This window comes from Polyodon spathula, chromosome 17 (assembly GCF_017654505.1).
Source record: "Polyodon spathula isolate WHYD16114869_AA chromosome 17, ASM1765450v1, whole genome shotgun sequence".
Lineage (NCBI taxonomy): Eukaryota > Metazoa > Chordata > Actinopteri > Acipenseriformes > Polyodontidae > Polyodon > Polyodon spathula.
In genome coordinates, this window is record NC_054550.1 from 21,730,269 (window position 1) to 21,758,068 (window position 27,800).

Here is a 27,800-nt window from a genome sequence, read left to right on the forward strand (position 1 = left end):
CTTCAAACACTCAGTCTCTAGTGCTGAAGAGATAGCAACACAAAGACAATGACAAAAGCACCTAATAAGCGTGTGTCTGAGTTTATGAGTTTCTGCAGCATCGGTGTTAAAAGTTCTGCAGTTTTAATTCCCTTATTGCGCAACAAGGTGGAATGTGTCTCCTGTACACTTGAAGAGACATAATTAAGAGAACATGATGTACCTTGTCTGTCGTCAAGGATTTATTACTAGAACCTGTTTTAGTCTGTCATGCTTGCAATGTTAATTGAATTAAAGTACATATAGTTAACAAAATCTTACCTAACATGTATTACTATCACTTCATATTTTCTTATATGACAGAGAAACACATTATGTTAAATGTGTATTTGATTTGGAATGGTGTTTTTTTAATTGCATTTGAAACAGTAAAACTGGAGAATATATCTTTTCCATGCAGTACTTCCCATTGAAGGAACACATTTGACACAAGCGAGTTACTTCTGGAAGTTTGAGTTCTTGCAGGAAAAACATTTCAGGTTTTTTTCACTCTTCCTCAGAACATTTTTTAAGTATATATTTCACCCTTCTGAAGGTTTGCCATTTATTGTCTTTAAAAAATCTTGAACACCCAGAAGAGAGACGCATTGGCTCACATTTGAGTACCAATCTGACTGACATGTTTTCAAAGTCGACTTTTCACGTTCTTCTTGCCACTTTAGGAAGTTGACCGGAAGTACAGCTCTGAAGTATCAGCAAGGAACATTCGATAAATAGTCTTCTCCATCAGCTTCAAATAAATTACCATTAAAAAAACGAATTCACCTATACTGTAATGTGTCTGTTTTTCATAAAGGAAAATCTGAGACCACCACAATTACACAGTGTATTAGGTAATATTTACTGAAATTGTTTTATAAGCACCATGTACTTTAAAGTATCCATTAAAAGGTTTTAAAAGATCTTGCCTCTTATCATCACTAACCGTATTATCACTGGTCATCCATTTTGTATGTTATTAATTCAGCAGTTTATCTGTATTTGAAACATTTGTATCCTAATTAGTGTTAAACACAAAATCACAGCCTACCAAAAACTACTAATTGTCATTACAGTCTTTTCAAGCCAAGGAGCCATATGGTCAAGAGAGCCATCAGTTTGATAACCCTGGCTTATGTATACTGTGTTCCACTTAACAAATGAAAAAAACATGGGTTTCTTGTACTTGATTATAATTAGTTCATTTAATGTTGATAGTGTTTCTGAGGGCTGAGTATGGGGTTATTTTGTAGTACATCTGGTGTTTTTTTTTTTTGTTTGTTTTTTTTTAATATTGGCTTTTCAGAGTTTGCTAATGTTAGATGAGAACCCTGGACCCTCCCCCACAGTAATTCTGTGGACATCTTCAGAAGCTGCTGCCACGGGGAGACTGTAAAAGGATTAAGAGCATTACACTTTGTAAACAGGGCCTTGCTTATTAAAGATACTGTACTGTAGTGTTGGTTTAGGTTGTTTTGCATGTGGCCAGAAAATGCTGAAAAAGAAGCTCAACAATAGAAATAAAATAAAAACTTGTTTATACTTGACTTGACTTTGACGTTTTTGAATTGCTAAAACACATGGGTATAGATTTACAAAAATCTCAGAAACATTTTTCCCGAAAGGAAAAAACACACCCAAAAAAGTTACCAAACTAGAAATAAACTTGTTGTACATTTAATAAATATGGTATACGTAGCAATGCTTGTCAACAAAAAAGTGTTGCAGACTTTCCTGTTCCTCTCAGCAGATTAGGCCTGCTTAGTACACATTACAGTTAAGCTTGGTAAATACAGGTACCTCGCCATCCACCTGGCCTGCAGGAGATTAGTGAAGGAACTGTGGCTGCACCTTGTTTACTATGCAGCCACACAGCCTACGCAGTTCCGGGGTGTGGTGAGATCGTTTGATGAGTACCTGCTTGTAAATGGAAGCAAGAAGGGTAATTTGACACCTCTGCTGTGCTGGGTTGTCTTCCCAGGCCTGGGGGGCGGGCAGGCTGCATTCCTATGAAACGCAGCACTGCTCTGAAGGATGGCAGATCTACACTGCAGCCCTGACTGAGAGCACTTGCCGGCCTCAGAGACGACTGGTTGTCTGAGAGACTAAGGAAACTTTCTGAATGGGACGCTCACTGTGCCTGCTGGATTAATCCTGAGTTTTTCTTTTCTCTGCTGTGATTTGTTCCTGTAGCTCAGAAGCACCTCCTCTTTGGGAAATTACACCAGGATTTTCTGGTACAAGAATCAATACAATCGGAGTACAAACAGCAGAAGTGAGAGGTTTTGTTTTTGGGGCTGAAGTTTTTTTTTGGTTTGTTTTACTGGGAACAACAATGCTGTGTGTCACCCAAAGGATTACAGAGTGGGACACAGAATAATGAGAGCCAATAGATTTAAAACGACAAAGGCCTTTTGTTGAGAGGGACTCGCGAAACTGGAGCTGCTGCCGGTACTGAGATGAACCTTTGACTGGTGTGTCCAATCTACACATTGTGCTGGACTAATTTACAACAAATCAAAACACACTGGCTTTCTGCTGTGGCTTTGAATTCACACAGAAGGGGTGCCAGCAAGCTACGTCTTACTTTCCTGATTGTAAACGTAAAGTTTAAAGCACCTTATGCTGGAGATACATCTTGAGCAAAACTGACAGCAACTATTGCCTGGAACACTTTTAATCACATACCAGTACTTTAAAATGTTTTTCTTTTTTTAAAGTGTCTAAAAATGGAAGACAAAAATAATAAGTCAAATGACATTGATGGCATGGAAAACCAAAAGGCCAGAGCAAGGACTTCAGAGAATCCTCAGTCCTTTATGAGCATGATTTCTTCAGTCTTTGGACGTGATAAATCGAAAGCACGAGCCCAGGGAGAAGAGAAAGCTGTGCTGAAATCTTTCCGGACACTGTCTGAAAATGTAATAAAAAATAATGATGAAAAAGCTGAACCTGATCGTAATGACAGCGGTGGGATTGAATACAAGGATCCAGGTCTAGAGGAAAGAGCTGAGAATGATAACGCTAAGTTATTTGAAACAAACAAGAGCAAAGATCTGATAAGGGACAATATTGAGGGGAGTGAAAATGAAACTACTGCAACTTTGCCTCCTCAAAGTCCATCAGGACCTGTGCCTACTGGTGGAGATGCCAGGGATGCAGATCTTGTTCGAGTGACTCTGGTTCACACCACCAGTGACACTGAGTCTGAAGATGAGGATGACGCCAATGTGAGTGAACTGGAGGCCATCTCATATACAACACATAGGACATCAGTCTCTTATCAAGAACAAGAAAATATGAACAGGATGGATTCACCCAAAGGAAGATCACTAGACATGGTCAATACAAAAAGTGTTGCTATCGAACAGGATTCATCATTACAAAGTCAAGGATTACAAAATCAATCAGTGAGCGTAGACAAGCCTGGTAAGGAGGAGGACAGCGAGTCTGAAAAGGAGGTTCAGGCTACACTACCAGATGTGCCTACTGGAGTCACCAGCCCAGATGTGCCTGCTGGTGTCACAAAGACTGTGGTTTCCTTTGAAATCACAGAACCAGGTGAGGTGTCCGCAAGTATTGGGCAGTCAGATGGTCCCAGTGGTATCCCAGAGCCAGGTTCCTCCCCTGCTATTGCAGATGCAGATGTGTCTGCTGGCAGTATAAAGACAGTGGTTTCCTTTGAAGTCACAGAGCCAGGTGAGGTGACCGCAAGTATTGGGCAGTCAGATGGTCCCAGTGGTATCCCAGAGCCAGGTTCCTCCCCTGCTATTGCAGATGCAGATGTGTCTGCTGGCAGTATAAAGACAGTTGTTTCCTTTGAAGTCACAGAGCCAGGTGAGGTGTCTGCAAGTATTGGGCAGTCAGATGATCCCAGTGGTATCCTAGAGCTAGGTTCCTCCCCTGGTATCGCAGGTGCAGATGTGTCTGCTGGCAAGACAGGTGACACTGAAGCAGACAAGAGCAAGGATATAAACCCCATTTCTAATGTTGATTCTGCTTTCAGTGCTTTTAAATTGTTCTTTAATCCCAAACCTTTGAAAAAGAATTCTAGAGATGCTTCTCCTGCTGCCGTAGATCCAGATGTTTCTATTGCTGTTACAAAGGCTGAGGGTCCTACTGATTTGACAATTCTAGATCTTTCAGATGGAATCACACAACCAGATATGTTAACAGGCACCATACAACAAGAAGGACCCATGGCCTTAACAACATCTGATAACTCTTCTCCTATGGAAGAAGAGCTTGATGATTCACCAAGCATCACCAAGCCAGATGTTCATTCTGCTATGGTGAAAGATACTCTTCCTGGTAGCACAGTAACAGATGAACCTGCAAGCATCATACTGCCAGAGGTGCCTGCTGCTAACAAAAACCAAAGTGTGCCTTCTGCAGTGACAAAACCAGATGTGCCTTTCTCCCCTACCAAAAGCACGACCCCTGTGTCTGCCACTCCTGGGGAGAAGTCCTTTCAGCTGCCTGCCCTTTTTAGTGGACTTAGAGTGTTGAAAAAGGGGGCTGTTGGAGAAGAAAGGGAAACTGTTTCTGAAATCAAACTCAGAGACACTGACTTGGTGATGTTGAGTTTGACCAAGCCTGTGAACAAAGTCAAACTTCAACCAGAGGCTCTGCCAAAGAAAAGGGAAGTAAAAAATGTTCCCGAACCTAAAAACAATTCTGGATTCTTAGAGCAGCTCACTCAGTTGTTAAACCTGGATGGCCCAAAAAGTGAAGTTAAGGAAGATGCCACTAAAGAGGGAGGTGATGTCACAAATTCTAATGTGCAGTCAAATGTCAAAGCAGATGAGAGCAAAAATGTAGGCCCCCCTGCTGAGGGTGAAACTGCTTTGAGTGCTTTTAAATCGTTCTTCAATCCAAAAACTGTCAAAAAAGAAAATTCTGATGTAGAAGACCTTGATGCAGTGAAAAAAAAGCTAAAACATGATAGGGAAGTGCTTAAAGGGATATTTCAGAGATCTGCTTCAAAACCTGGCCCTCCTGAAAACAACCTTGGACAAGCTGAAGAGACGCTAGTAAGTATTGCTTTTTAAAAATATAGCCAGGCTTATTACAGAATGCATTTACATACCGTGCTTCTCTGTACCAGGTTGACTCTCACTATCTCACTTCAAAGTCTGATTCAAACTACAGCAATGCTTTTTATTTTTATTTCCTTGGTATCTTTTTAACTATTTCAGCTGCTTTAGACAAATCAACGAGAGCATGCATGAATTAAGAGGAGTGTTTTGGCTGTATATAAATATAATTCTCCTGCTATATTAAAAGTTACATTTGCACAGTCATTTTGCAGTTCTCATATGTATTAACCATAGTTTACCATGGTTTGCCAAGTTTTTTTTTTTTTTTTTTTAATATGCTTTACCATAGCTTTCTGGGTTTTACAATGCTTACCTATGCTTTAAGCTTTCACTGTGCTATGCTTTTACTATGTGAACTTTTTTATATGGCTATTTCTATTTTGTTTAAGAATGTCTTACTTATGTGATTAATTTCTTATCCAGGATTTTCCTTTAACCTTTAATGTAGCATAAATACAGTAAACTCTTTCCTGGTGACTATCTGCATTTAGTGAGCAGCTCATAAATCCATTTCATTTTGGAAGCAGATTTTCATTAAGACCCTTTCCATGTTCTTATGTTTTATTGAACTGGGTTCCTAACTTTATAAAATGGCTTGGATAAATTAAGTAATGTGATTGGCTGAACAGGATCACAAGACTGTGCAGTAATAAGGGTTTTACTGCACAGTTATGACATCATAGACCAACTTATTTACCTGATCTATCAATATTACAATGCCTTAATAGTAACAATTATCTAAGCGGTGTTTTTGTAGGTAATAATGTCAACACACAACTGAAACAGCATTTAAATCACCCAACAAACTGTTTTTTTCATCTCTGTCACTAAGAATTACAGATCAATTGGCAAATATAATGTGGTATTTATTTAGTCAGAGAACGGAACAGAGAAAACTCTGAGGCAAGCATTATCAGTGACACTTCAAAAGCCGTCTGAGAAATCACCAAGCAAGTCCCACTCAGCATGTAATTATATACATAATCCATCATATATTATATATATATATATATATATATATATATATATATATATATATATATATATATATATATATATATATATATATACATGCACATATAATATACAGTACTGTGCAAAAGTTTTAGGCAGGTGTGAAAAAATGCTGTAAAGTAAGAATGTTTTCAAAAATAGACATGTTAATAAATTTCAAGGCAGACAGGGGTTTCCAGATGTGCTGTCCAAGCTCTTTTGAAGCAGCACAAAGTAACAGGCAACGCTGAGGACCCTAGACGCAGTGGTCGGCCAAGGAAACTTACTGCAGCAGATGAAAGACACATCATGCTTACTTCCCTTCGCAATCGGAAGATGTCCAGCAATGCCATCAGCTCAGAATTGGCAGAAAACAGTGGGACCCTGGTACACCCATCTACTGTCCAGAGAAGTCTGGTCAGAAGTGGCCTTCATGGAAGACTTGATGCTGTTTTGAAGAATTGATGCTGTTTTGAAGGCAAAGGGTGGTCACACCAAATATTGATTTGATGTAGATTTTTCTTCTGTTCACTCACTTTGCATTTTGTTAATTGATAAATATAAACTATTAACATGTCTATTTTTGAAAGCATTCTTACTTTACAGCATTTTTTCACACCTGCCTAAAACTTTTGCACAGTACTGTGTGTATATATATATATATATATATATATATATATATATATATATATATATATACAGTACCAGTCAAAAGTATCATATAATGAAATATTTAGTGTTTATAGACAAGTTTATACAGTTAAAAGCATAGATAATCATGAAAAACCATGTTGAAAATGAAAACACATGTAACAATATACAAAACAAAACATAAGGAATATCAAGGCAATGTTCACGAAAATTGAAAATTGTCTCTAAATCTTGGATTCCTCAAAATAGCCACCCTTTGCCTTAGTAACAGCTTCACAAACACGAGGCATTCGGTTAACAAGTTTCAGCAGGAAATCACCCGACATGTCTTCCCAACTCTTCTGCAGCAATTCCCAGAGATGTAGGGCACTTGTGGGTAGCTTTGCTTTGACTCTTCTGTCCAGTTCGTCCCCTACAAGTTCTATGGGATTGAGGTCTGGAGACTGGGCAGGCCAGGTCATTAGATTGAGTTGTCCTTCACTTTCCTTCTTCGCCAGATAGTTCTTGCACAACTTTGAGGTGTGTTTCGGGTCATTATCTTACTGAAGAATGAAGGACTGCCCAACTCCTGATGGAATGGCATGCCTCTGAAGTATGATATGATAGCTATGCTGGTTGAGCTTGCCATGGATTTGATAAAGATCACCAACTCTGTCACCAGCAAAGAAACCCCAGACCATGACACTGCCTCCTCCATGCTTGACTGTGGGAACCACACATGCAGAACTCATGCACTCACCCTCTCTGCGTCTTACAAATACTTGGCGGTTGGACCCAAATATTTCAAATTTTGAGTCATCAATCCATAAGACCGATTTCCACTCCTAAAACGTCCAGTTTCTGTGTTTTTTGGCCTAGGCAAGTCTTTTCCTCTTATTCTGCACACTTAACAATGGTTTCTTTGCAGAAATTCTTCTAGTTAGGCCAGCTTCACACAATCTTCTCTGAACGGTTGATGTTGAAACATCTGTACTTCTAGTAGCATTTAGCTGAGCTTGTATTTCAGGGGCAGTTAATTGCTGGTTTCACAGACTTGTGACTCGAATGAACTTGTTCTCTGATTCTGAGGTCACCCTTGGCCTGCCTGACCTTGTTCGGTCTTCATGAGTGCCAGGTTCTTCAAATCGTTTGATGGTCTTGGCCACAGCAGTTACAGACACTTGCAAAGTTATTGTGATTTGTCTTAAAGATTGACCTTCATTTCTTAAAGTAATTACAGCCAGTCTTTTTTCTTTGCTTAACTGAACTTATTTTGCCATTTTCTGCTCTCTTACATTCAGGAATGACAAACTTGTGCCTATGCTACCTATATTTATAGTAATCATGGACCCTCACCTGTTAAAAATAATTAGTGACAAAAGGTTAATTAGGTAACATGCTAGTTAACTCAGACAACACCTAACAAAGACACTTTTATACTTAGGCCAGTGTTCTAACACCGTGTTATACACATTTCAGACTTTTAACTGACTTGGGCTTCAGACTGAAATCCCCTTGCTTTGGGTGACCATTTCATTGAAATTGACAAGATTTACATTTTCTTTTATAAATGTAATTTTTGAATGCAATTCACTTATGATTATCAGCTTATATAAGTATAAATATCATATAATTAAATATTAAGTGTTTATAGACAAGTTTATACAGTTAAAAGCATAGATAATCATGAAAAACCTAGTTTCAAGCAGGTGTACTCAAACTTTTGACTGGTACTGTATATATATATATATATATATATATATATATATATATATATATATATATATATATATATATATATATATATATGCAGTGGCAGGCATCTAATTATTAAACTAAATATCGCTTTATAAAACTGATTAGCGAGTATGCAGTGTTTAAACTCGACACAACAGATACGTGTCACCACTACCCTCCAATTTCAGAAACATATTTAAAACTAAACTGAAATCTCTCCTGCTGTCTGCTGACACAACCGTTGGGCTTTTAGCGGGTTCAGCATAGAATTCTGTTGTGCTCGCCGCGGACCGAAGGAATACGCAAACTGACACAGAAGTTGTTCAGTCTTAGTGGTGGTTTAGGGTCTAGGGAAATTATGCCGGTTACCAGCCTGCGGTGTGAAAACAGCCTCAGAAATTACACCGTGTAACAATTTTTTTTTTTTTTTTTTTTTTTTTTGGTTCCTGGGTAGTAAGTGTTATTTCCTAATTGCTTATGCCTCAAAAGTATAGAAAATGGCTATTATTCCCCACAAACTTTGCTTTTGTGGTACCAGGACAGTGATATTTTGAAATTTACCTATTTTCCAGAACATTCCAGATAGACTCAGTGCTGAGTAAACTTGGAGTAACTTCTAGAACTTTCCAGTAATATAAATAGTAGTATAAATAAGGGGGCCTTAAGCGCACCAGTTCAGTTTAGTTCCAGCTGCCTAAGTGGATACATATCTGCATTTTTCTGAGATGGCATCAAGAGGCTGCAATGGTGGCATTCCTGATGGGTCTCCAAGGCGGTTTTACCAAGTTTCCCTGCTATCTTTGCCTTTGGGACAGCAGGGACACCAAGGCGCACTACCACAGGCGGGACTGGCCACAGCGGACCGAGTTCTCTGTGGGGAGGAACAATGTCAAGAGGGAGCCACTGGTGGACCCCCGGAAGGTGCTGATGCCACCACCGCACATCAAATTGGGCCTTATGAAACAATTTGTCAGAGCTCTAGATAAGGAGTCGGCAGCCTTCAAGTACCTTCAAGACTTCTTCCCTATGCTGTCTGAGGCAAAGGTCAAAGCCGGTGTCTTCGTTGGACGACAGATAAAGAAGATTCTGGAGTGCAATAAATTCCCCAAGAAGCTCACTAGTAAGGAGAAAGCGGCTTGGAACAGCTTTGCCGCAGTGATTCGGGGCTTCCTGGGCAATCACAAGGCTGAAAACTATGTGGAGCTGGTTGAGACTCTGGTGAAGAACTACGGCACAATGGGCTGTAGGATGTCCCTCAAAGTCTATATCCTTGATGCTTATCTTGATAAATTCAAGAAGAACATGGGAGTTTACTCTGAGGAGCAAGGCGAGCGCTTCCACCAGGATATACTGGACTTTGAACGCCGCTACCAAGGACAGTATAACGAGAACATGATGGGAGTCTACATTTGGGGGCTGATTTGTGAAAGTGATTTACAGTATAATCGTAAATCCTGAAAAACTACTCACTTCTAAATTCTTTGTAGTCATTTTTGTATTACTTTAGTATAAATACGTGTTAATTTGTATTCATATGTTGTTTTTTTTCTTTTTTTATGTGAACGAAAAGATCGTTTTCTCATTGGAAATAGGTAAAGTTCAAAATATCACTGTCCTGGTCACAAAAGCAAAGTTTGTGGGGAATAATAGCCATTTTTTATACTTTTGAGGCATAAGCAATTAGGAAATAACATTTACTACCCAGGAACAAAAATCGTGTTACATAGTGTTATTAGTCAGTTTCTCTTGAAGACCACAAAGCCTGAGTAGGCTCATTTCCTACAAAAAAAAAAAAAAAAAAACACTCGGAAGCCCCTCCCTCGAGTGCCAGTGCAGTGTAGTGTTTGGCTGTTCCATAAATCCTCCCTCAAATGTGGGAAATCTGTCTGCTTTCAATTCACAAATGTCATTTTATTTAATCCTGAAATGGCAATATTCAATGTAATGTTTATGGCAAATAAAAAAGTACAAAATATATGTTATAATCAAAGTCTTCAGGGACTATTTTTTCTCAGTGGAAGGATACCGCACACCATGTCGTGGGTTATTTCTTACATAACATGCATTTGTAATTGTTTTCTTTCAGTCCGAGCTGGCCTTTCCCACTGACAGTGAAGACAGAACGCCCAAGCGGCTGGTGGCTGTGTGGCCTCCACCCAAACCCAAAGAAGAAGAAGAGAAAGTGGGCCTGAAGTACACGGAAGCTGGTAAGTTCTGCCATTGACATGTCCTTTGGGATTGTAATACCACATTATAAACAAGAGTTTGGACGCAGTCTGAGACACTGGCCACCGCGGACCACCATAGACAACCAGGAAAACAATGAATTAATCTGACAAGTCTACAACGTGTTTAATTCGTGTCAATTCTAACGATCTTTTGTGAAGTCTGTTCCAGAATTATGTGCAGTCTTGGAAACGGATACATCTACCAAGACAGCTCTAACTACCACCCTTCTATCTATCTGGCAGTCATGAAAACCCATTTGCATAAGAAATTACTCAGTCATGTGAGCTCATATATCCAGTGTTTCTAATATCTTGTGTTCAACCAGTTAGATGTATTTGATACAGTCCAATGTGTACCCAGGGCTTAAGCAAACCAGTCACACTTTGCATTGCAAAGCAGGGTTCATGGTTCAGTCCTATCTTCCAGCAGCACAGTATTGCATACTTCACAGTTTAGATCAATACAATGGGGCTCTTTTTTGTACCGGGGTGGGACAGGACAGGCAATGGTCAGGCAGGCAGCCAGGCAGGCATCACATGGTGCACAATTGTATTAATCAGTACATTTTAGCTTCTGTAGTGACTTAGTTACAGCAGGAAGCTGTATTTATTTTACGGTTATCACAAATGTCATGATTTTCCGTGAAATTTATTCTTTGCCCTGTAATATGTAGTTCCCCAAGAAAATTCCAATTTCTGAAAGAATAATGTAAATATACATATTTTTATTAAAAAAAATAAAAAATACAGCAAACATTTGCCTTATTGATACACTACCTGTTACACTGCATTTAGCAGACTGACAGCCAGTTTAGTTTGCTTCTGGTAAATTATTGAACACACTGCACAGAGCAACATGATTTGTTTAAAATGTCTTCAATGAAAAAGGCACCAGCTGCATCAAAGATCGAAAATATTTCTGCTAAAGATCGTCCAGTCCAATTCAAGAAGGGGGCATTTCACATGTTTTGTTTTTTTTTTGGTTTTTGGGGGTTTTTTTTACATTTATTTATGTTTTAATTTTGTTTGATAATTCACTGATGGTGAAAATAGAATGTCTTTATAAGGTGGACTTAAAAACAAAACATTCTACAATTTAACATTTCCTTTTTTGGGGGTTAAATATTTAAATATTTTGGAATATTTGCTGTCTAATAACTAATATGACAACAGTATTTTTTATTTTTTTACTTATTATTATTTATATTCTGTTGGGGGTTAAATATTTAAAATATTTTGGAATATTTGCTGTCTAATATACTAATATGACAACAGTATTTTTATTTTTTACTTTAATATATATATATATATATATATATATATATATATATATATATATATATAGATAGATATATACATATATTACTCAATCGTGAAATAACTTGAAATACCCATTTTTAGACTGTGAAATAAGCCTTTTTTTACTGTGAAAACACAACAGGCCTAGTGATAATCCCCTGGGTTCAGTTGGGCCGGTGATTCACCTGTCCTGGGCCAAATCCAGCAAGGTGCCCAGTAATATTCCCCACAGCAAGTACACCCACAATATTCATAATTCTTATAATTAACATGACGAGTAAAAACATGTCTGGAGTCTGTTCACCTGTCACACCCGGTTATTGGAACCATCCTTGAGCAGTGCACTGGCATCTCTTCGTGTGTCTGTGCCTGCAGCAGTCCAGCATGTAAAAGTTTAGGGTGCAGTTCTACTGGTTTTATTGACCTGTGTGCAGAGCAACAAAGCAATGCTTACACTGTTAATTTCCCTGACTGGGATTTAGTACAACACACTTCAGATTTTAGATACATCTAGAGCAGGAGTCTCCAACCCTGGTCCTGGAGAGTCTCAATCCTGCAGGTTTTATAGGTGTCTTTACATAGTCAGTGGCTAAAGATCTGGAACACATGTTAATCTTGACTAATTAAGCCAATCATTGGTCCAATTTAGTAACTGAGAACTCAATTGAAATGAATACCAGAAGACCCTGTAGCTCTCCAGGATCAGGGTTGGAAACCCCTGATCTAGAGAAACACTTTTCCAAGAAGAAACTTATTTAGGATATTTTTAAGCAGAAGTTATTGATTATCAGAATATAGTCCCTGTCCATCTGTCATTGTGTGCATATGTATCCAGTTAAGCAAGAAAGATCTCCATCAGGAATGTTCTTTTTGCTTTGTTCTCTTTGTGGTGTATAGGGATATTATTTCCTGTTTCTGGTGATGAGGCCTCAGGTTGGGTAACAGGTATTATAGACTGTGAGGCGTGTGAGTACAAATGGATTTTCCAGACAGTGATTTACGTGTAACAATTAAAATTTTATTTAATATTACACGAAAAAAAAGAAAAATAATAAAGAAGGATGTGAGGGAGGGAGTGCGGGAGTAATCAAAATTAAAGGAACGGAAGCCTCTTAGTCCTCTTCGCGTTCTGCTTAAATCCAGAAATAAAACAAAAAGGAATAAAAACAGAAAAGAACCAAGTTAGTAAGGCCTCCGTTCGTGACACAGTCCAAACTCCCAAGTACTTCCCTCCAGCCTTTTTCCCCGCCTCTATTCCTTAGGACCAACCCCGAACACAGTAGCACGTTCCCTTTAGTATGCAAACCCCGCCCCGGTAGTCAGTGGATCACCAATCCCAAACTGACAGGTATCCTTAATTTCACTTGACTCCAGTGGCTGGAATTTACATACTCGTACTTCCGCCCCTCACCAAGGTGCCGCCCCTCAAAAAGATGACTTTTGTCATGGTCACAAGACCTTGGTAAGGGAAATCCTGAGTTGGTTTGATGCCTTCTACTGTTGGGAGGCTGAATTGCAGACCGAAACCCCTTTGACTCATCACATAGACCCATCAGCTTTTGTCAATTTCTGCCGATTGATTTATAATTTCAATTGTAACCAAGGCTTTAAATGAGTTTTCTGCTATTATAAATGTCTAAGCCTCTGCTTCCTGGTACCTCGTCACTTTCAGTGCTGTCATTCATGTGTGTAATGGTTTTACTCAGTTATCACTCTCAGTTACAGACTTCTCCCAAACGAGTTCAAGATCGCAAAGGAAACCATTGCACAACAAAACACGCAACACTGTTATCTTTCATAAACATTAGCAAAAGTTTGTACATAAAATACGGTACAGAAGTAGAAAAGAAGCATAAATTAGCACATGAATCTCAGTAAGCAATAATAGTCAGATAATGGCTTAGCTTCAGTCTAAATATTAACTATGTGTAAAAGCAATCATTCATTCATTTGCTATAATTTATCTTTTCTATAAGAACTAATACTACTCTTAAGCCAGCCAATATCTGAATGTGCAAGAAGAAGAATTGTTTGGGTAAATATGAGTCAGTAAACATTTAAAATAAAATCTGATGAACTGTAATTAATAGGATATTACAAAATCGTACTTCAGTTAGAATTCATTGCTACAACACCCATTCATTTATTCTTAAAAACAATTACAAATATGCCTATTCCTATGGTCCTACAGCAGTGTTCTCACTGGTTTCTTTAAAACACAAGAGGACCCCACAATCCCCAAGTGACCTTTGATGCACGTCAAGACTTTTCGAGGTTGGCCAGGTTTGGGAAAAAATCACCTTTTGATTTCAGCAGATAACGGGGGGCAGCCGAAGCCTGTAGCATCAATCAGTGGCAACGAAGCATTGGTCTGATTATAGCTGAACCACTGGAATAAGACTTATTGGACCTATAGCACAGGACGTGAGTAGGCCCCAAGAAGAAACATTATATTTCTTAAGTCTGCAGATTTGCATTAAAAAAAAAAATAAATGCAAGAGGAAACCAAAGAATTAAAAGCTGTTCAGCTGAAAAAAAGGCTAGTAATGTGGCTTTTGATAACTGGAAGTTAGAAAATTGATTTTAAAGCCTTGGTTAGCATTCCTCATCCATCGTTTAAACCTAATGGCAGCATCTGTTGTTCTTTTCTACTCCCCTCCTCCCTGCACCTTCCACCACACTGTCTTCTACATCCCTACAGGGTAGCTGAGCTATCTCCCCGCCTGTCACTCAGCCCAGCATGTCTCCAGAATGGTACAGAGTGCTTGAGAAGACAAAGCTGAAACTGACATTCCGTTAGGTCAAAATGCTGTAATACTGTTCAGGGTTGTTAAGCTAATAAAAATAAATGTATGATCTTCAAGAGAGCAGCTGGCATGTTCCAGTATTCACCTTATTAGAATACCTGCAGGAAGATTTAACAATTTTCACTTCTGTCTGTGAAATGAAAACACTGTTCCTGGGTAGTAAGTGTTATTTCCTAATTGCTTATGCCTCAAAAGTATAGAAAATGGCTATTATTCCCCACAAACTTTGCTTTTGTGACCAGGACAGTGATATTTCAAAATATCACTATTTCCAATGGGAAAACAGGCAAATGTGTGTCTTTTCATTCACATAAAGTCAGAAAAAACAACATATGAATCCAAATTAACATGTATTTATACTAAAGTAATACAAAAATGACTACAAAAGATTTGGAAGTGAGTAGTTTTTCGAGATTTACGATTATACTGTAAATTTACAGTATAATCGTAAATCTTGAAAAACTACTCGAAAAATCTTTTGTAGTCATTTTTGTATTACTTTAGTATAAATACATGTTAATTTGGATTCATATGTTGTTTTTTCTGACTTTATGTGAACGAAAAGACACAAAAGTGCCCGTTTTCTCATTGGAAATAGTGATATTTTGAAATGTACCTGTCCTGGTCACAAAAGCAAAGTTTGTGGGGAATAATAGCCATTTTCTATACTTTTGAGGCATAAGCAATTAGGAAATAACACTTACTACCCAGGAACAAAAATTGTGTTACATAGTGAAATCAAACTGTTGACACTACAATAGTAGTAAAACTGGCACTGGCCTTTCCCCTTCAGGCATTTCACGCTTATAATGGGTATTTCCAAAATCTAGAAAAGTATAGTACAACGATGGAACGATGACATCAAAATTCTAGAAAAAGAACATTCCATTCTGGATGCCTATAGTCGTTGCAAATATAACCACTGTGTGCCCATCACAATATCAGCAGGACAGCACAGCATGTGAAGTTTAACTGGAAAGGGGCTTGGTCCAGTGAAAGTAAGCTGGGGTGACTGTAGTAGAAGCAGACCAGCATTTCCAAATGTATTAAAAAGGTCAACTGTACATTGAAGAAAGGGTATATTACATTGGGTAAGTTTAGAGTTTAAAACAGTAGCAGCTCCAGCTTTACCACTGTAATAAAGTGCTTGAGTGATTTAGAGTAAACTGCAGTGTGGAGGTGGTAGGGCTGTTTGTTTGCTGGGAGGGTAAGTTTAAAACAAACAGTATAAGGGTGTGTCAACACTGACACATGTTAATTATAGAACAGAAAGTAAACCTGCATGATAGATATGTTAGGTATGTAAATATTTCAATTTTCATTTTGCAGTAAGATATTTAGTGATATGCATACTAGCTACTAGTGCTGCTAGTGAATTGGAAAAGTGTGCAGTGCTGCTAAACCTTTCTCATGATCATTGGGGAGTTGCTTCTGAGAAGGGATTGGGCTAATTTTCACTCTAGGATTCAGGCCATAGTAAGAGTCTCTGGTAAAATTCCCAGCAGATCTTTATGAGACCTGGACTCTCCCCAAGGGAAAAGACACACTGTTAATCAAGATGAAGTGCTTTCAATTACTGAAAGGTGAATAGGGAATAACTAGCCTACATGTGGTATAGGATGTGTTTTGTGAAGCTTAATCTTGTATTCCAGACTAGATTTTAATTAATGTTTTCATCAGTTATTTGAGTTTTACACTTTACATTTTACAATAGTTTTACCTTTACCTCATTGTGTTTGAAGTTAGGGCAAAAAACATTTCTTAGTATCCTCCAGCATGGAAATACTAGCAGTAGACTCTGACTGCTAGTGAAGTATAACCATATTCATGTCCTGATGCCTTGTATCTCTTTGTGAATGCTAGTCAATTTGTATTAACAATATATGGACTGGAATATATATATATATATATATATATATATATATATATATATATATATATATATATATATATACAATACTGTGCAAAAGTTTTAGGCAGGTGTGAAAAAATGCTGTAAAGTAAGAATGCTTTCAAAAATAGACATGTTAATAGTTTATATTTATCAATTAACTAAATGCAAAGTGAGTGAACAGAAGAAAAATCTAAATCAAATCCATATTTGGTGTGACCACCCTTTGCCTTCAAAACAGCATCAATTCTTCTAGGTACACTTGCACAAAGTCAGGGATTTTGTAGGCATATAGTCAGGTGTATGATTAAACAATTATACCAAACAGGTACTAATGATCATCAATTCAATATGTAGGTTGAAACATAATCATTAACTGAAACAGAAACAGCTGTGTAGGAGGAATAAAACTGGGTGAGGAACAGCCAAACTCAGCTAACAAGGTGAGGTTGCTGAAGACAGTTTACTGTCAAAAGTCATACACCATGGCAAGACTGAACACAGCAGCAAGACACAAGGTAGTTATACTGCATCAGCCATGTCTCTCCCAGGCAGAAATTTCAAGGTAGACAGGGGTTTCCAGATGTGCTGTCCAAGCTCTTTTGAAGAAGCACAAAGAAACGGGCAACGTTGAGGACTCTAGACGCAGTGGTCGGCCAAGGAAACTTACTGCAGCAGATGAAAGACACATCATGCTTACTTCCCTTCGCAATCGGAAGATGTCCAGCAATGCCATCAGCTCAGAATTGGCAGAAAACAGTGGGACCATGGTACACCCATCTACTGTCCAGAGAAGTCTGGTCAGAAGTGGCCTTCATGGAAGACTTGATGCTGTTTTGAAGAATTGATGCTGTTTTGAAGGCAAATGGTGGTCACACCAAATATTGTTTTTATGTAGATTTTTCTTCTGTTCACTCACTTTGCATTTTGTTAATTGATAAATATAAACTATTAACATGTCTATTTTTGAAAGCATTCTTACTTTACAGCATTTTTTCACACCTGCCTAAAAAATTTTGCACAGTACTATATATATATATATATATATATATATATATATATATATATATATATATAGATATAGATATAGATATAGATATAGATATATATCAGATTCCCAACATGGCTTCTTTTTATTCATACTGTAGCACAGTGGAAAGAGCATCACATGCCTGCTAAATGAAGTAGCTCAGTGCTGTAAAGTGTAGAGAGAACACCACTGCTGTGCAAGACGTTTCATTTGTAAATAAAACAAACAGAGCGGATATTCATTTTGAATTGAACTATTGCATCATTTTTTCCACTAACCGGGTCCAGAAGGCATGATTGTGTACCTGCTTTGTGTGTTTGTGTGTGCGCTCTGCTAAACACTGTACATCTCTAAAAGGTGTAATAACCAGTGTTCATACAATCCTTCCCTCTCATGAGCATAACTGCATTCTCACATGCCTCTTGCTGCTTTGCTGCTGTTTTGTTTGTTTTTTTGTTTTTTTCCAGGTTTTATTATTTAGGTGAAACCACTTTTTTAGAAGCTTTATTAAGCTGAACCCTTCTGATGTTATATGACCCCTTGGAATCACAGAACACATTTGAACCTGAGAGTATAGAGTATACCCAGCCTGGATGTCACAGAGACAAAGTGGCACAGCCACTGCCTTGTATTCGGGGCTGTACTGCTGTGTCACTACACCTAGTGAGGTGATAGCAGTCTCTCACCATTCAGATGTCACAGCAGACAGGCTTGCCATTAGAGGAAGGTTTAGAGCTGTAGATAGGTTAACCCAATCTGGTTAAACCTGTGCTATGTTCCCAAATAGCATTGCATAGTAAGAAAGCACAGGGTGTGTCGTGTCTTCAACTGTTTAGTACATTAGGCTGAGAGCAGTTAGCTGTTGCTTAGTTAATGCTTAAAATAGATGGGGTACATACATTTAATCTGAGTTTAGTTCATTTTGATCATATCCACATATTCAATATACTGATGTACTGATCAATTCATGAGGCTAGATCAATTCATGAGAAAAGTGTTCTTACACAAATTATGCCAGCAAAGAAAAACAAACCAAATACTGAAAAAAAGAAACAGTTTGATGAGGCTAAAAGAGTAGCTAGCTAAGTATTGAAAGTACTTGTGTACAGGACTTTTGGTTTCCATGGTGGTGTAGAGGGGTGCCAGCCAGTCAGGTAGTTTCTGCTACATGTCATCTTCTAGGCCCTGAGTGGTCATGTGATGTACTAGTAGTACCCCTATTCCCACTCTGGTGTTTGCTTCTCATTGTGCACTGGTGCAACACAACACCTTCCTCCTTCCCTTTTCCAGGTTCATCACAATGTGCAGTGGTTTGCAGAGGTAATCACCCCCTACCAATAGCGTCACATTTTGTTGAATTACAGTAATGTATGCACAGTTTTTCAAGCTAACTTTTTTTTTATTTAAAGCTGTAGTGGTTAAATTGAACACTGTTATATGACGAGGAGGTTAAATGTCTTCAAAACTTGCAAAGAAAATGTACAAAATGAAAGTAACTGGTTGCATAAGTATTCAGCCCCTTAAGTCAGTACTTGGTAGACACACCTTTTGTAAAATTGCTCCAGTTGTGATAAGTTTGTTGGAGATTGTCGATCTTCAAGTCTCGCCATAAATTTTCGATTAAATTCAAGTCGAGACTTTGACTGGGCCACACAAGAACATTAATTCTCTTCTTGTTCAACCACTCCAGTGTGGCTTTGGGTTTGTGTTTCAGGTCATTGTCCTGATGAAATGCAAATTTCCTCCCCAGTTTCAGAGTCTTGGCTGACTCAAACAGGTTTTCCTCAAGGAATCGCCTGTACTTTTTACCATCCATTCTCCCCTCTTTCCTGACAAGCTTCCCAGTCCATTCTGAAGAGAAGCATAACATGATGCTGCCACCACCATGCTTGACAGCTGGGATGGTGTTGACTGGGTGATGTGCAGTGTTGGGCTTGCGCAAGACGTAAGGCTTGGAATTTAGACTGAAAAGTTACATTTTTGTCTCATCTGACCACAAAACCTTTTTCCACATGTCTGCAGTATCATCTGCATACTTTTTCGCAAACTTCATACGTGCTTTAAGATGAGACTTTTTGAGTAATTGCTTTTTTCTTGCCACCAATCCTTACAGGCCAGCTTTGTGTAGGGACCAGCTTATTGTTGATGTGTGAACACTGACTCCCATCTCAGACACAGAACTTTTCAGATATCTCAATGTCATTGTTGGCTTCAGAGTGACATCCCGAACCAGTTTCCTGCTTATCCGGCTGCTCAGTTTGAGAGGGCGACCTGATCTGGGTAGTGTCTGGGTGGTATGGTGCATCTTCCATTTCTTAATGATGGACTTGACTGTGCTGAGAGGGATAGTCAGCGCCTTTGAAATTTTCTTGTACCCTTCTCCTGCTCTGTGCCTACCACTTTATCCCTGACTTGTTTCAAAAGCTCCTTGGTCTTCATGGTTGCTTTGTTGGATCATTATGTGAGTTGCAGCTTGAAAGTCTTTATATACTTGAGGGAAATTAACTACAAGTTAAACCACTTTGAGTACACATAGGTTGAAACCATTTCACTAATTTTATGACCTTTCAAACAAATTGTTTGCACCTGAGATGATTTAGAGCTTCAGTAGCAAAGGGGTTGAATACTTATGCAACTGAGATTAATCTGTTTTTCTCTGTAAATATTACTTATTTATATTCTATATGCATTTTTTTTTTTACTTTATCAATGTGGTGTAGTTTGTGTAGACGTTTGAGTAGATGTAAAGTTTAATTTGAAAGCGTCGTGGAGTATGCTCAGGTGCAAAACTGACAAAAATATGTGACAACTTTGCAGAGGATGAAGACTTCTGCACACCACTGTATATATTGTAGAATAGAGTGTCTTGTGAAAGCTGTACTGTGCACTTTGGTGCCATTGGCACAAGGTAGGAATGCTCAGACCCACGAGGGAACACCCTCTGGTGCAGAACAGGTAGAGGTGGAGCTTTCTGCTGATGTCACTTTCCCTTGATCAGTGCCACAAAGGAATTCTAAACTGGCACTTTCCACAGGGAACAACATGCTCCAGGTTCCTTGATGGTTATCATGAAAGCAAAGAACCGTGAAAAAAAAAAAAAAAAAAAAACACCAGAAAACTTTCACTTGTCGCCACATTGTGGCCAAATACAGTAATTGCATTTTTTATTTTAAATAGTTTATTTTACCTCAGATAAATCAGAATGTTCTGCATATTATTCAATGTCACATAACAAAAAATGTATTGTACATAATAATAATAATAATAATAATAATAATAATAATAATAATAATAATAATAATAATAATTCCTTTAAAAAAATAAACTATGTTAATTTTCAATAGATGAAACCCTTATTAATATATGAGATGTATGTGACCTGAGTTCTGGTTTATTATATATGTAAACCTGCAGTATTCCTTGTGAAACACTGTACAATAATGCATGCTTGATATTAAGAAATAATGTATTTTTATAATCACAGAACATCAAGCTGCCATTCTTCAACTAAAGAGAGAAAGTAAAGAAGAAGTTGAAAACTTACAAGTAAGTCAAAAAAGTACCAAATGATAAGTCTAAGGTATTAAGTGATCTTGGTGTTTCTTTGTAAATGCACATGTACCTCTAATTTGTCACAGGGATACCATTATAATATATTCTATTGCTGTTGAAAATATATGCATGGACTTGTTCCCAAAACATTCATTGATTATGAAGAGGCAGTTATGAAGTCCGTTTTTAGAAATGTGTCTTATACAGTATTCGTGTTAATTGATTGTATCTTGTTCACAGCAGGTGATTATCACACAGTTTAATGATATGTATCTGTTTAACAGGAAAATGATGCAGACTCATGCTTTTAGTTATACATAGCCTTACAGTGGTGTTTAATTGTTATATGTTGATGCTACAGGCAGGATAATACTGTAGGGTCATCAACTTTATTTCAATCAGAGCATTCCTGGGGTTAGCGGCACTTATTTACACTTCTTTAAATGTTAAACAGGAATAATTTAACATTCAACAATTTAGGGCTAGCTAAATTCAGAACATCTATGACTTCTATACATAAAAAGCTAAAATTATGAGAGCACAGTTGTCACTAAAAGGAAACTAAAAGGAAAAGCTTTTTTGTAGCATTCTAAATATGCAATGAGAAAAGCGCAAGAAACTCTCCAACAGAGTTCTCAGCTGTGTTTGTTATGAATTACTACAGCATTAATGTGGGCTGAATTCTGTGAATGGAAAACACTTCAACCTTACACTGTTCGCGTACTACAATGACTGAAGAGTAATACTTTAGAAAAAAAACCCTATCCCTCATCTCTTCTGATCTCATTTGTTTCTTTTGGAAACCAAATGCTGCTCAACTTTTTGTTCATAGAAGATGCATTTTAAAACATTTAACGGTAGGCCTTCTAAAAGATTTGAATACTGAATGTGTGCAGTAACCCTGCAGTACTCTTCCTCTTCTTCTCCTCCAATGGTCCATTGTAAGTTTTAGCTATATTTGATTTTACATTGCTTTATTAGCTTTACAATGGCCCTCAAAATTCACCCCCCTTGTTTTGTTTCATATTTTATTGTGTTACAACATGGAATCAAAATGGATTAATTTTTGCCATTGATCAACACAAAAAAAGTCCATAATGTCAAAGTGAAAAATAAAATCTACAAATTGTTCTAAATTAATTACAAATATAAAACAGAAAATAAATGATTGCATAAGTATTCACCCCTTTGCTATGACACACCTAAATAAGCTCTGGTGCAACCAATTGTCTTTAGAAGTCACATAATTAGTTGAATGGAGTCCGCCTGTGTGCAATTAAGGTATTTCACATGATTTCAAGTTAAATACACCTGTCTCTGGGAGGTCCCACAGTTGGTGGGTACATTTACTAACAAAAACAATAGCCCGGGTGCTTCACAAAACTGGCCATTATGGGAGAGTGGCAAAAAGAAAGCCATTGTTGAAATAAACTCACATCAAATCTTGACTAGAGGCATGTGGGAGACTCTGAGACCAAGTGGAAGAAGATTCTATGGTCTGATTAGACCAAAATAGAGCTTTTTGGCCTCAACGCTAAGCGCTATGTTTGGCGCAAGCCTAACACTGCACATGATCCTGAAAACACCATCCCTATCGTGAAGCATGGTGGTGGCAGCATCATGCTATGGGGATGCTTCTCTGCGTCAGGGCCTGGAAAGCTTGTGAAGATAGAGGGCAAAATGGATGCAGCAAAGTACAGAGAAATCCTGGAGGAAAACCTGCTGAAGTCTGCAAAAGACCTGGAACTTGGGAGAAGATTCATCTTCCAGCAGGACAATGACCCCAAACATAAAGCCAAAGCCACACTGGAGTGGCTTAAAAACAAAAAGGTCAATGTCCTGGAGTGGCCCAGTCAAAGCCCGGACCTCAATCCAATTGAGAATATGGGGAAAGAGTTGGAAATTGCTGTTCATCAAAGGTCCCCATCCAACTTGACAGAGCTTGAGCAATTTTTCAAAGAAGAATGGGCAAAAATTGCAGTGTCCAGATGTGCAAAGCTGGTAGAGACTTATAAAAATAGATTCATGACTATAATTGCTGCCAAGGATGCCTCTACCAAATATTGACTCAAGGGGGTGAATATTTATACAATCAATTATTTTCTGTTTTGTATTTGTAATTAATTTATAAATATTTGTAGATTTTTTTCACTTTGACATTATGGACTTTTTTTGTGTTGATCAGTGGCAAAAACTTAAATCCATTTTGATTCCATGTTGTAACACAATGTGGAAAAGTCCAAGGGGGGGTGAATACTTTTGAGAGTCCCTGTACTTTCTCTCATGCTTTTACCACCAAAATGTGTTTCCAATATGTGTTTCCAATATTTAGACCTTCAAGTTATTTGTAAATTCAGATCACAAACTATATACATTGTTACCCACTGTGCTGATTTGATAGAACTAAATTAACACACCCTGAGCCATAGAGGGAGCTATAGCAAGCTACATAATCCAGAAGAGGAAACAGGCAATATTAGGGAAAACAGCTAGTTAAAACAACATCTGTTTCAGTACAAAAATCACATTTTTCAAATTTCATTTTATTTAAATATTCCTAGAATAATCAAAAGACAACCTTGCTGTGCCAGGGTCAAATCGTACACAGATGAAGGAACTTGACAAAACTTTGTCTAGCTGACAATCTATGGTTGTTTTTAAAGTTCTATATGAATCATTATTAAGACCACTGATTTTTAATCTGAACATGTTTTTATTAGGACCGGCTCTTCATTGTAATAGAGGCATTCCACAGTATGAGAGAAACACATGCATGCATTCTTCAAGCATGTTTTCCTTTGTAATATTCAGCTCTTTATAAAATTAGATAATAGATCAGGTAGATAGTTTAGGATTATAAGGCAGCCTGCTGGACTGAATGAAAAATCTGGGATCCGATTCAAATATAGATGTGGAATAATTACAGTCTGCAGTAATCAAAACTGAGATTGTTTGACAATTTTACATTTCAACCATAATGCCCAGGAATTGTGTAAAATAACTAAGCTTTGACATAGTCAAAAACACATGTAGTCAAAAACACATGTGCCAGAGGCTTTCCTGACAATGAACACTGGCACTCCTCCAATCTTGTACTATGCAATGATGTGCAATCATGCAAAGAGTGCTGGAAATGCATAGACCTAGTAGCTTACAGTTTTTTGTTTATTGTAATTGTGTATGTTTTTGTTTATTGTAATTGTGTGTGGAGCTCACTAGATGTCACCAAACACTAGATCAGAAAGATGTTTGTAACTCTCTTAATAGCTCTAGTGTCTGCTTAGTTTTGTATATTCGGGTTGTGCTGAAAGTTCACGCGTGAGTCTTAATTTTACAGAAGCATTGACGTATAACTTGTGCAACTAATGTAAACATGTAAACAAAAACTGCAGATTAACCGCAAATGCAGCCAATCTATGAGATCCAAGTCATGTCATCAGTGTAACAGGGTTGGGTGCAAACTGACGACCTCCTGCACCGCAAGTGAGCATCTTAACTACTAGGCTTTCATGGTTATAGAGCTTTTACCCTCATCTCATCTCACCCACACGTCAGAATCTGTAACGGCAGTGTGTCACACAACACTGCCTGTCACATTTGCAACATATGTCACACTACAGTTTTGCATACATATCTAGAGAACCACCTGTTCATTTGTGATGAAACTTGGTGAGAGCCAGATTCAGTTGTTGAGTGCAGTGTAATCTAGGAAGCTGTCTGTCTTTGAGTCACACAGTTAAAGTTTTATTAATCTACAGAACCCCTTTGTCTTTGACAAAGTTATTGAGCCATATGTCATGCTTAAGTATCTACTGAAGTACTTATTCAATTGTGAAGTGGCTTGGTTTGAACATTCTTCAGCACAAGGAATTGTGAATATCAGAACCAGGGGGTGTATGGAGATGTCTGGCTGTCTGTCTGCATGTTAGACATGCATTTTCACATGTGTAGGATATGATGGGTTATATTTTTTTTATGTTACTGATAACTCTAAATTTGTATTTCCAGCTGTGGTTGGGATGCATGTCACTGACGTATTTGTGTAAGAAAAAAATATAAAAGACTACATTCTGTTTAAGGAACAACAGTAATGTCTTCTTTCTGATCGGTCTGCCTCACATTGACTTAACCTTCCCGACTCTCCTCACAACGCAGCTGTTAATCCTAAACCAGGTCTACAGCTACGTGATCTGGAAGCAGGGTAGCACCAAATAGTCAACTAGTCGACTAGACAGCTAAAAAAGTGACAGTCAGCCTCAGAAACTGGCAGTCTATTCATCACACATTGCAATGGCAAAGCAACAGCAGCACAGTTGTAATGTCAATACTGTAGTTGTATTCAGCTGTTTGAATTGATAAGGAATATCACTGTGAAGTGTGCGGTTTTAGATCGACGGAAGTGCAATTTGAGGTTGCAATCCATTACAAATGAAAGAATGTTTAGAACATTAATAAATAGTTATAAAAATGTATCTTGGGTGCAGGCCCAGCTTTATACACACAGCAACTCTCTCACATTGTGTTGTATTCCGTCTTTGCTTCTATCTGTGTCCACATTCTGTATCTCCTTTAGGTCAGGTAGGTGAAGAGGTTTAGTGAAGAAAACACAACAATGGCTAGTTAGTAAGTGTCCTTTCCATTGTTGCTTCAACAGCAAACTCAGTACAACCTTCCTACTTGTGCTATTCATTCAAGTATTTTAATAAAGGCTGTTGCAGCACTGCAAGCATTCATTAAGCAGAGGCTCTATGGATCCAGCGTGCTAGACGTCGTCACTGTTTTCTGTGTGACGTAATTGTTGCCATGGAAGCTTTGCATCCTGCAGTAAGTGAGATTCTCTCTTTTTTCTTGAGAAAAACCCTGCGCTTTCTTCTGCTATTGTCTTCGGAACCTTGCTTCTGGTTCTTTTTGTCTGTTATTTCTGAAGCAGCTTGTATTCTCTAATAAAAGTTTCCCACAGTAAAAGCATACAAAATGAATGCGTGGTAAAGCAAATGTAAGTACTGTGAAGAACAGAGAGGTATCGTAAAGCATTTTAAATACCTAACACACCATGGTAAAGTATGTTAAATGCACTTTATAACCATGGGAAAACCAATGGAAAACTGCATGTAAGGTTGAACCCAGTAATCACACACAGGAGCCAGATACAGGAGCAGTATAAGTAAAAAATACCAACTTTTACCAATTGTATTCCTGCAGAGTAGCAACATTAAGCTTTCCAGTGATGGGCTAGATGAATCACTTAATTGTTAAATGGTTGGTTTCACAGACCCTGATTGGACTAACTAATGTTATTTTAGGTAAAATTGGGAAGTCCAAGACTAATGCTAATCAGGGTCTGTGAAACCAACTGAGTATTCAAGTTTCTACACCCTAAACAGAATACCATCTCCCACTTGCGTTCTGGACATAAAGACATTATGAAGGAATTGCAGTATGCGTGGTCTGATTGGTGTTGGCAAAAATGCCATTATTTGACTTTTGTCACAGAGCTGTGAGGTTTTGCCAGGCTTTAGTGAAGGAGTTTGAAACATTTGAGAACGCTGTAGACTACTACTTACCCGCTGCCTGGATAATATTACTTTTATGGTGTTTGAAGACCGACCCTTGCTATAAAGTGGAATGGAAACCATCATTTAATGATGCATTACGTTTGAGTATCCAGAGCAATAAAACACCATGTGTGGGTTTTCAAATGTACAGTATAGTGGTTGCTGTGTGACTTATCTTTACTAAGAAGGGAAAAATAGCCTCAGTGCTGTTTTATTATGTAACTGGAACACCACTGAACAGTCATTCTTCTCGTGAGTACTTAACTTGCTTCTTTGCCTTTATGATCTTACTTTTCACTGTCACAGAACCATGCTCCTTGTTGATTTAACTCATTAAAGAACTTGTGTGAATAGATGCCAGGGCTTTAGGACCCAGGCGCGTTGGCAGCCCCCCGTTACTATGACTCTTTATGTTTTATGCACAACTCGTATGAATTATGCCTGTACACTTGAATTCAATCACTTTACTGATTGAAAGCAGAAACAAAGTAAACAGTACAATGGAACTCAAATTAAAAATATTGACTGACCTGCTCACAAAAGCATCTAAAACTCCAGGCTTATTTTACAAATTTTTAAACCGGGAAGTAAGGTGTTTTCGATTAGTGTGCCTGTGTCAGTTGTATCCCTTTCACTCCAGACCTTCCCTTACACTTTTTTTTCATAAGATACTTTAGCATTTTTCATGTTTTAGTCAGTTTAGCAGCATTCATTTTCATTTGTATCTGTAAAGACAGCTCACATTGAAACAAAGTCTGCACCTGGTGTGGTAGCCAAGTTTTGTAGCATTGTTGGTGTGGTCTAGATTTAACCAGGTGGAGGCTGGGCATGAAGCAGTCATGAGCACAGAGCTTTTAACTGCAGCTCATCTCACATTCAGGGTTCAGATCTGTAACAGCAGTGATCACACACGATTTAAAAAATGAGGGCAATTGTATCTTTTAATAATAAATAAAATCAT

The 27,800-nt window shown here is 38.0% G+C and overlaps 1 protein-coding gene across 1 annotated transcript in view; it reads left to right on the forward strand.

Annotated features, from left to right (window-relative positions):
• Positions 1–27,800, forward strand: part of LOC121329856 (formin-like) — a 140,947-nt gene that overhangs the window by 24,473 nt on the left and 88,674 nt on the right. Inside the window, 2 exon segments of the mRNA XM_041275779.1 lie at positions 10,564–10,684; positions 21,217–21,278. Of these exon segments, the coding sequence (XP_041131713.1) occupies positions 10,564–10,684; positions 21,217–21,278 (183 nt within the window).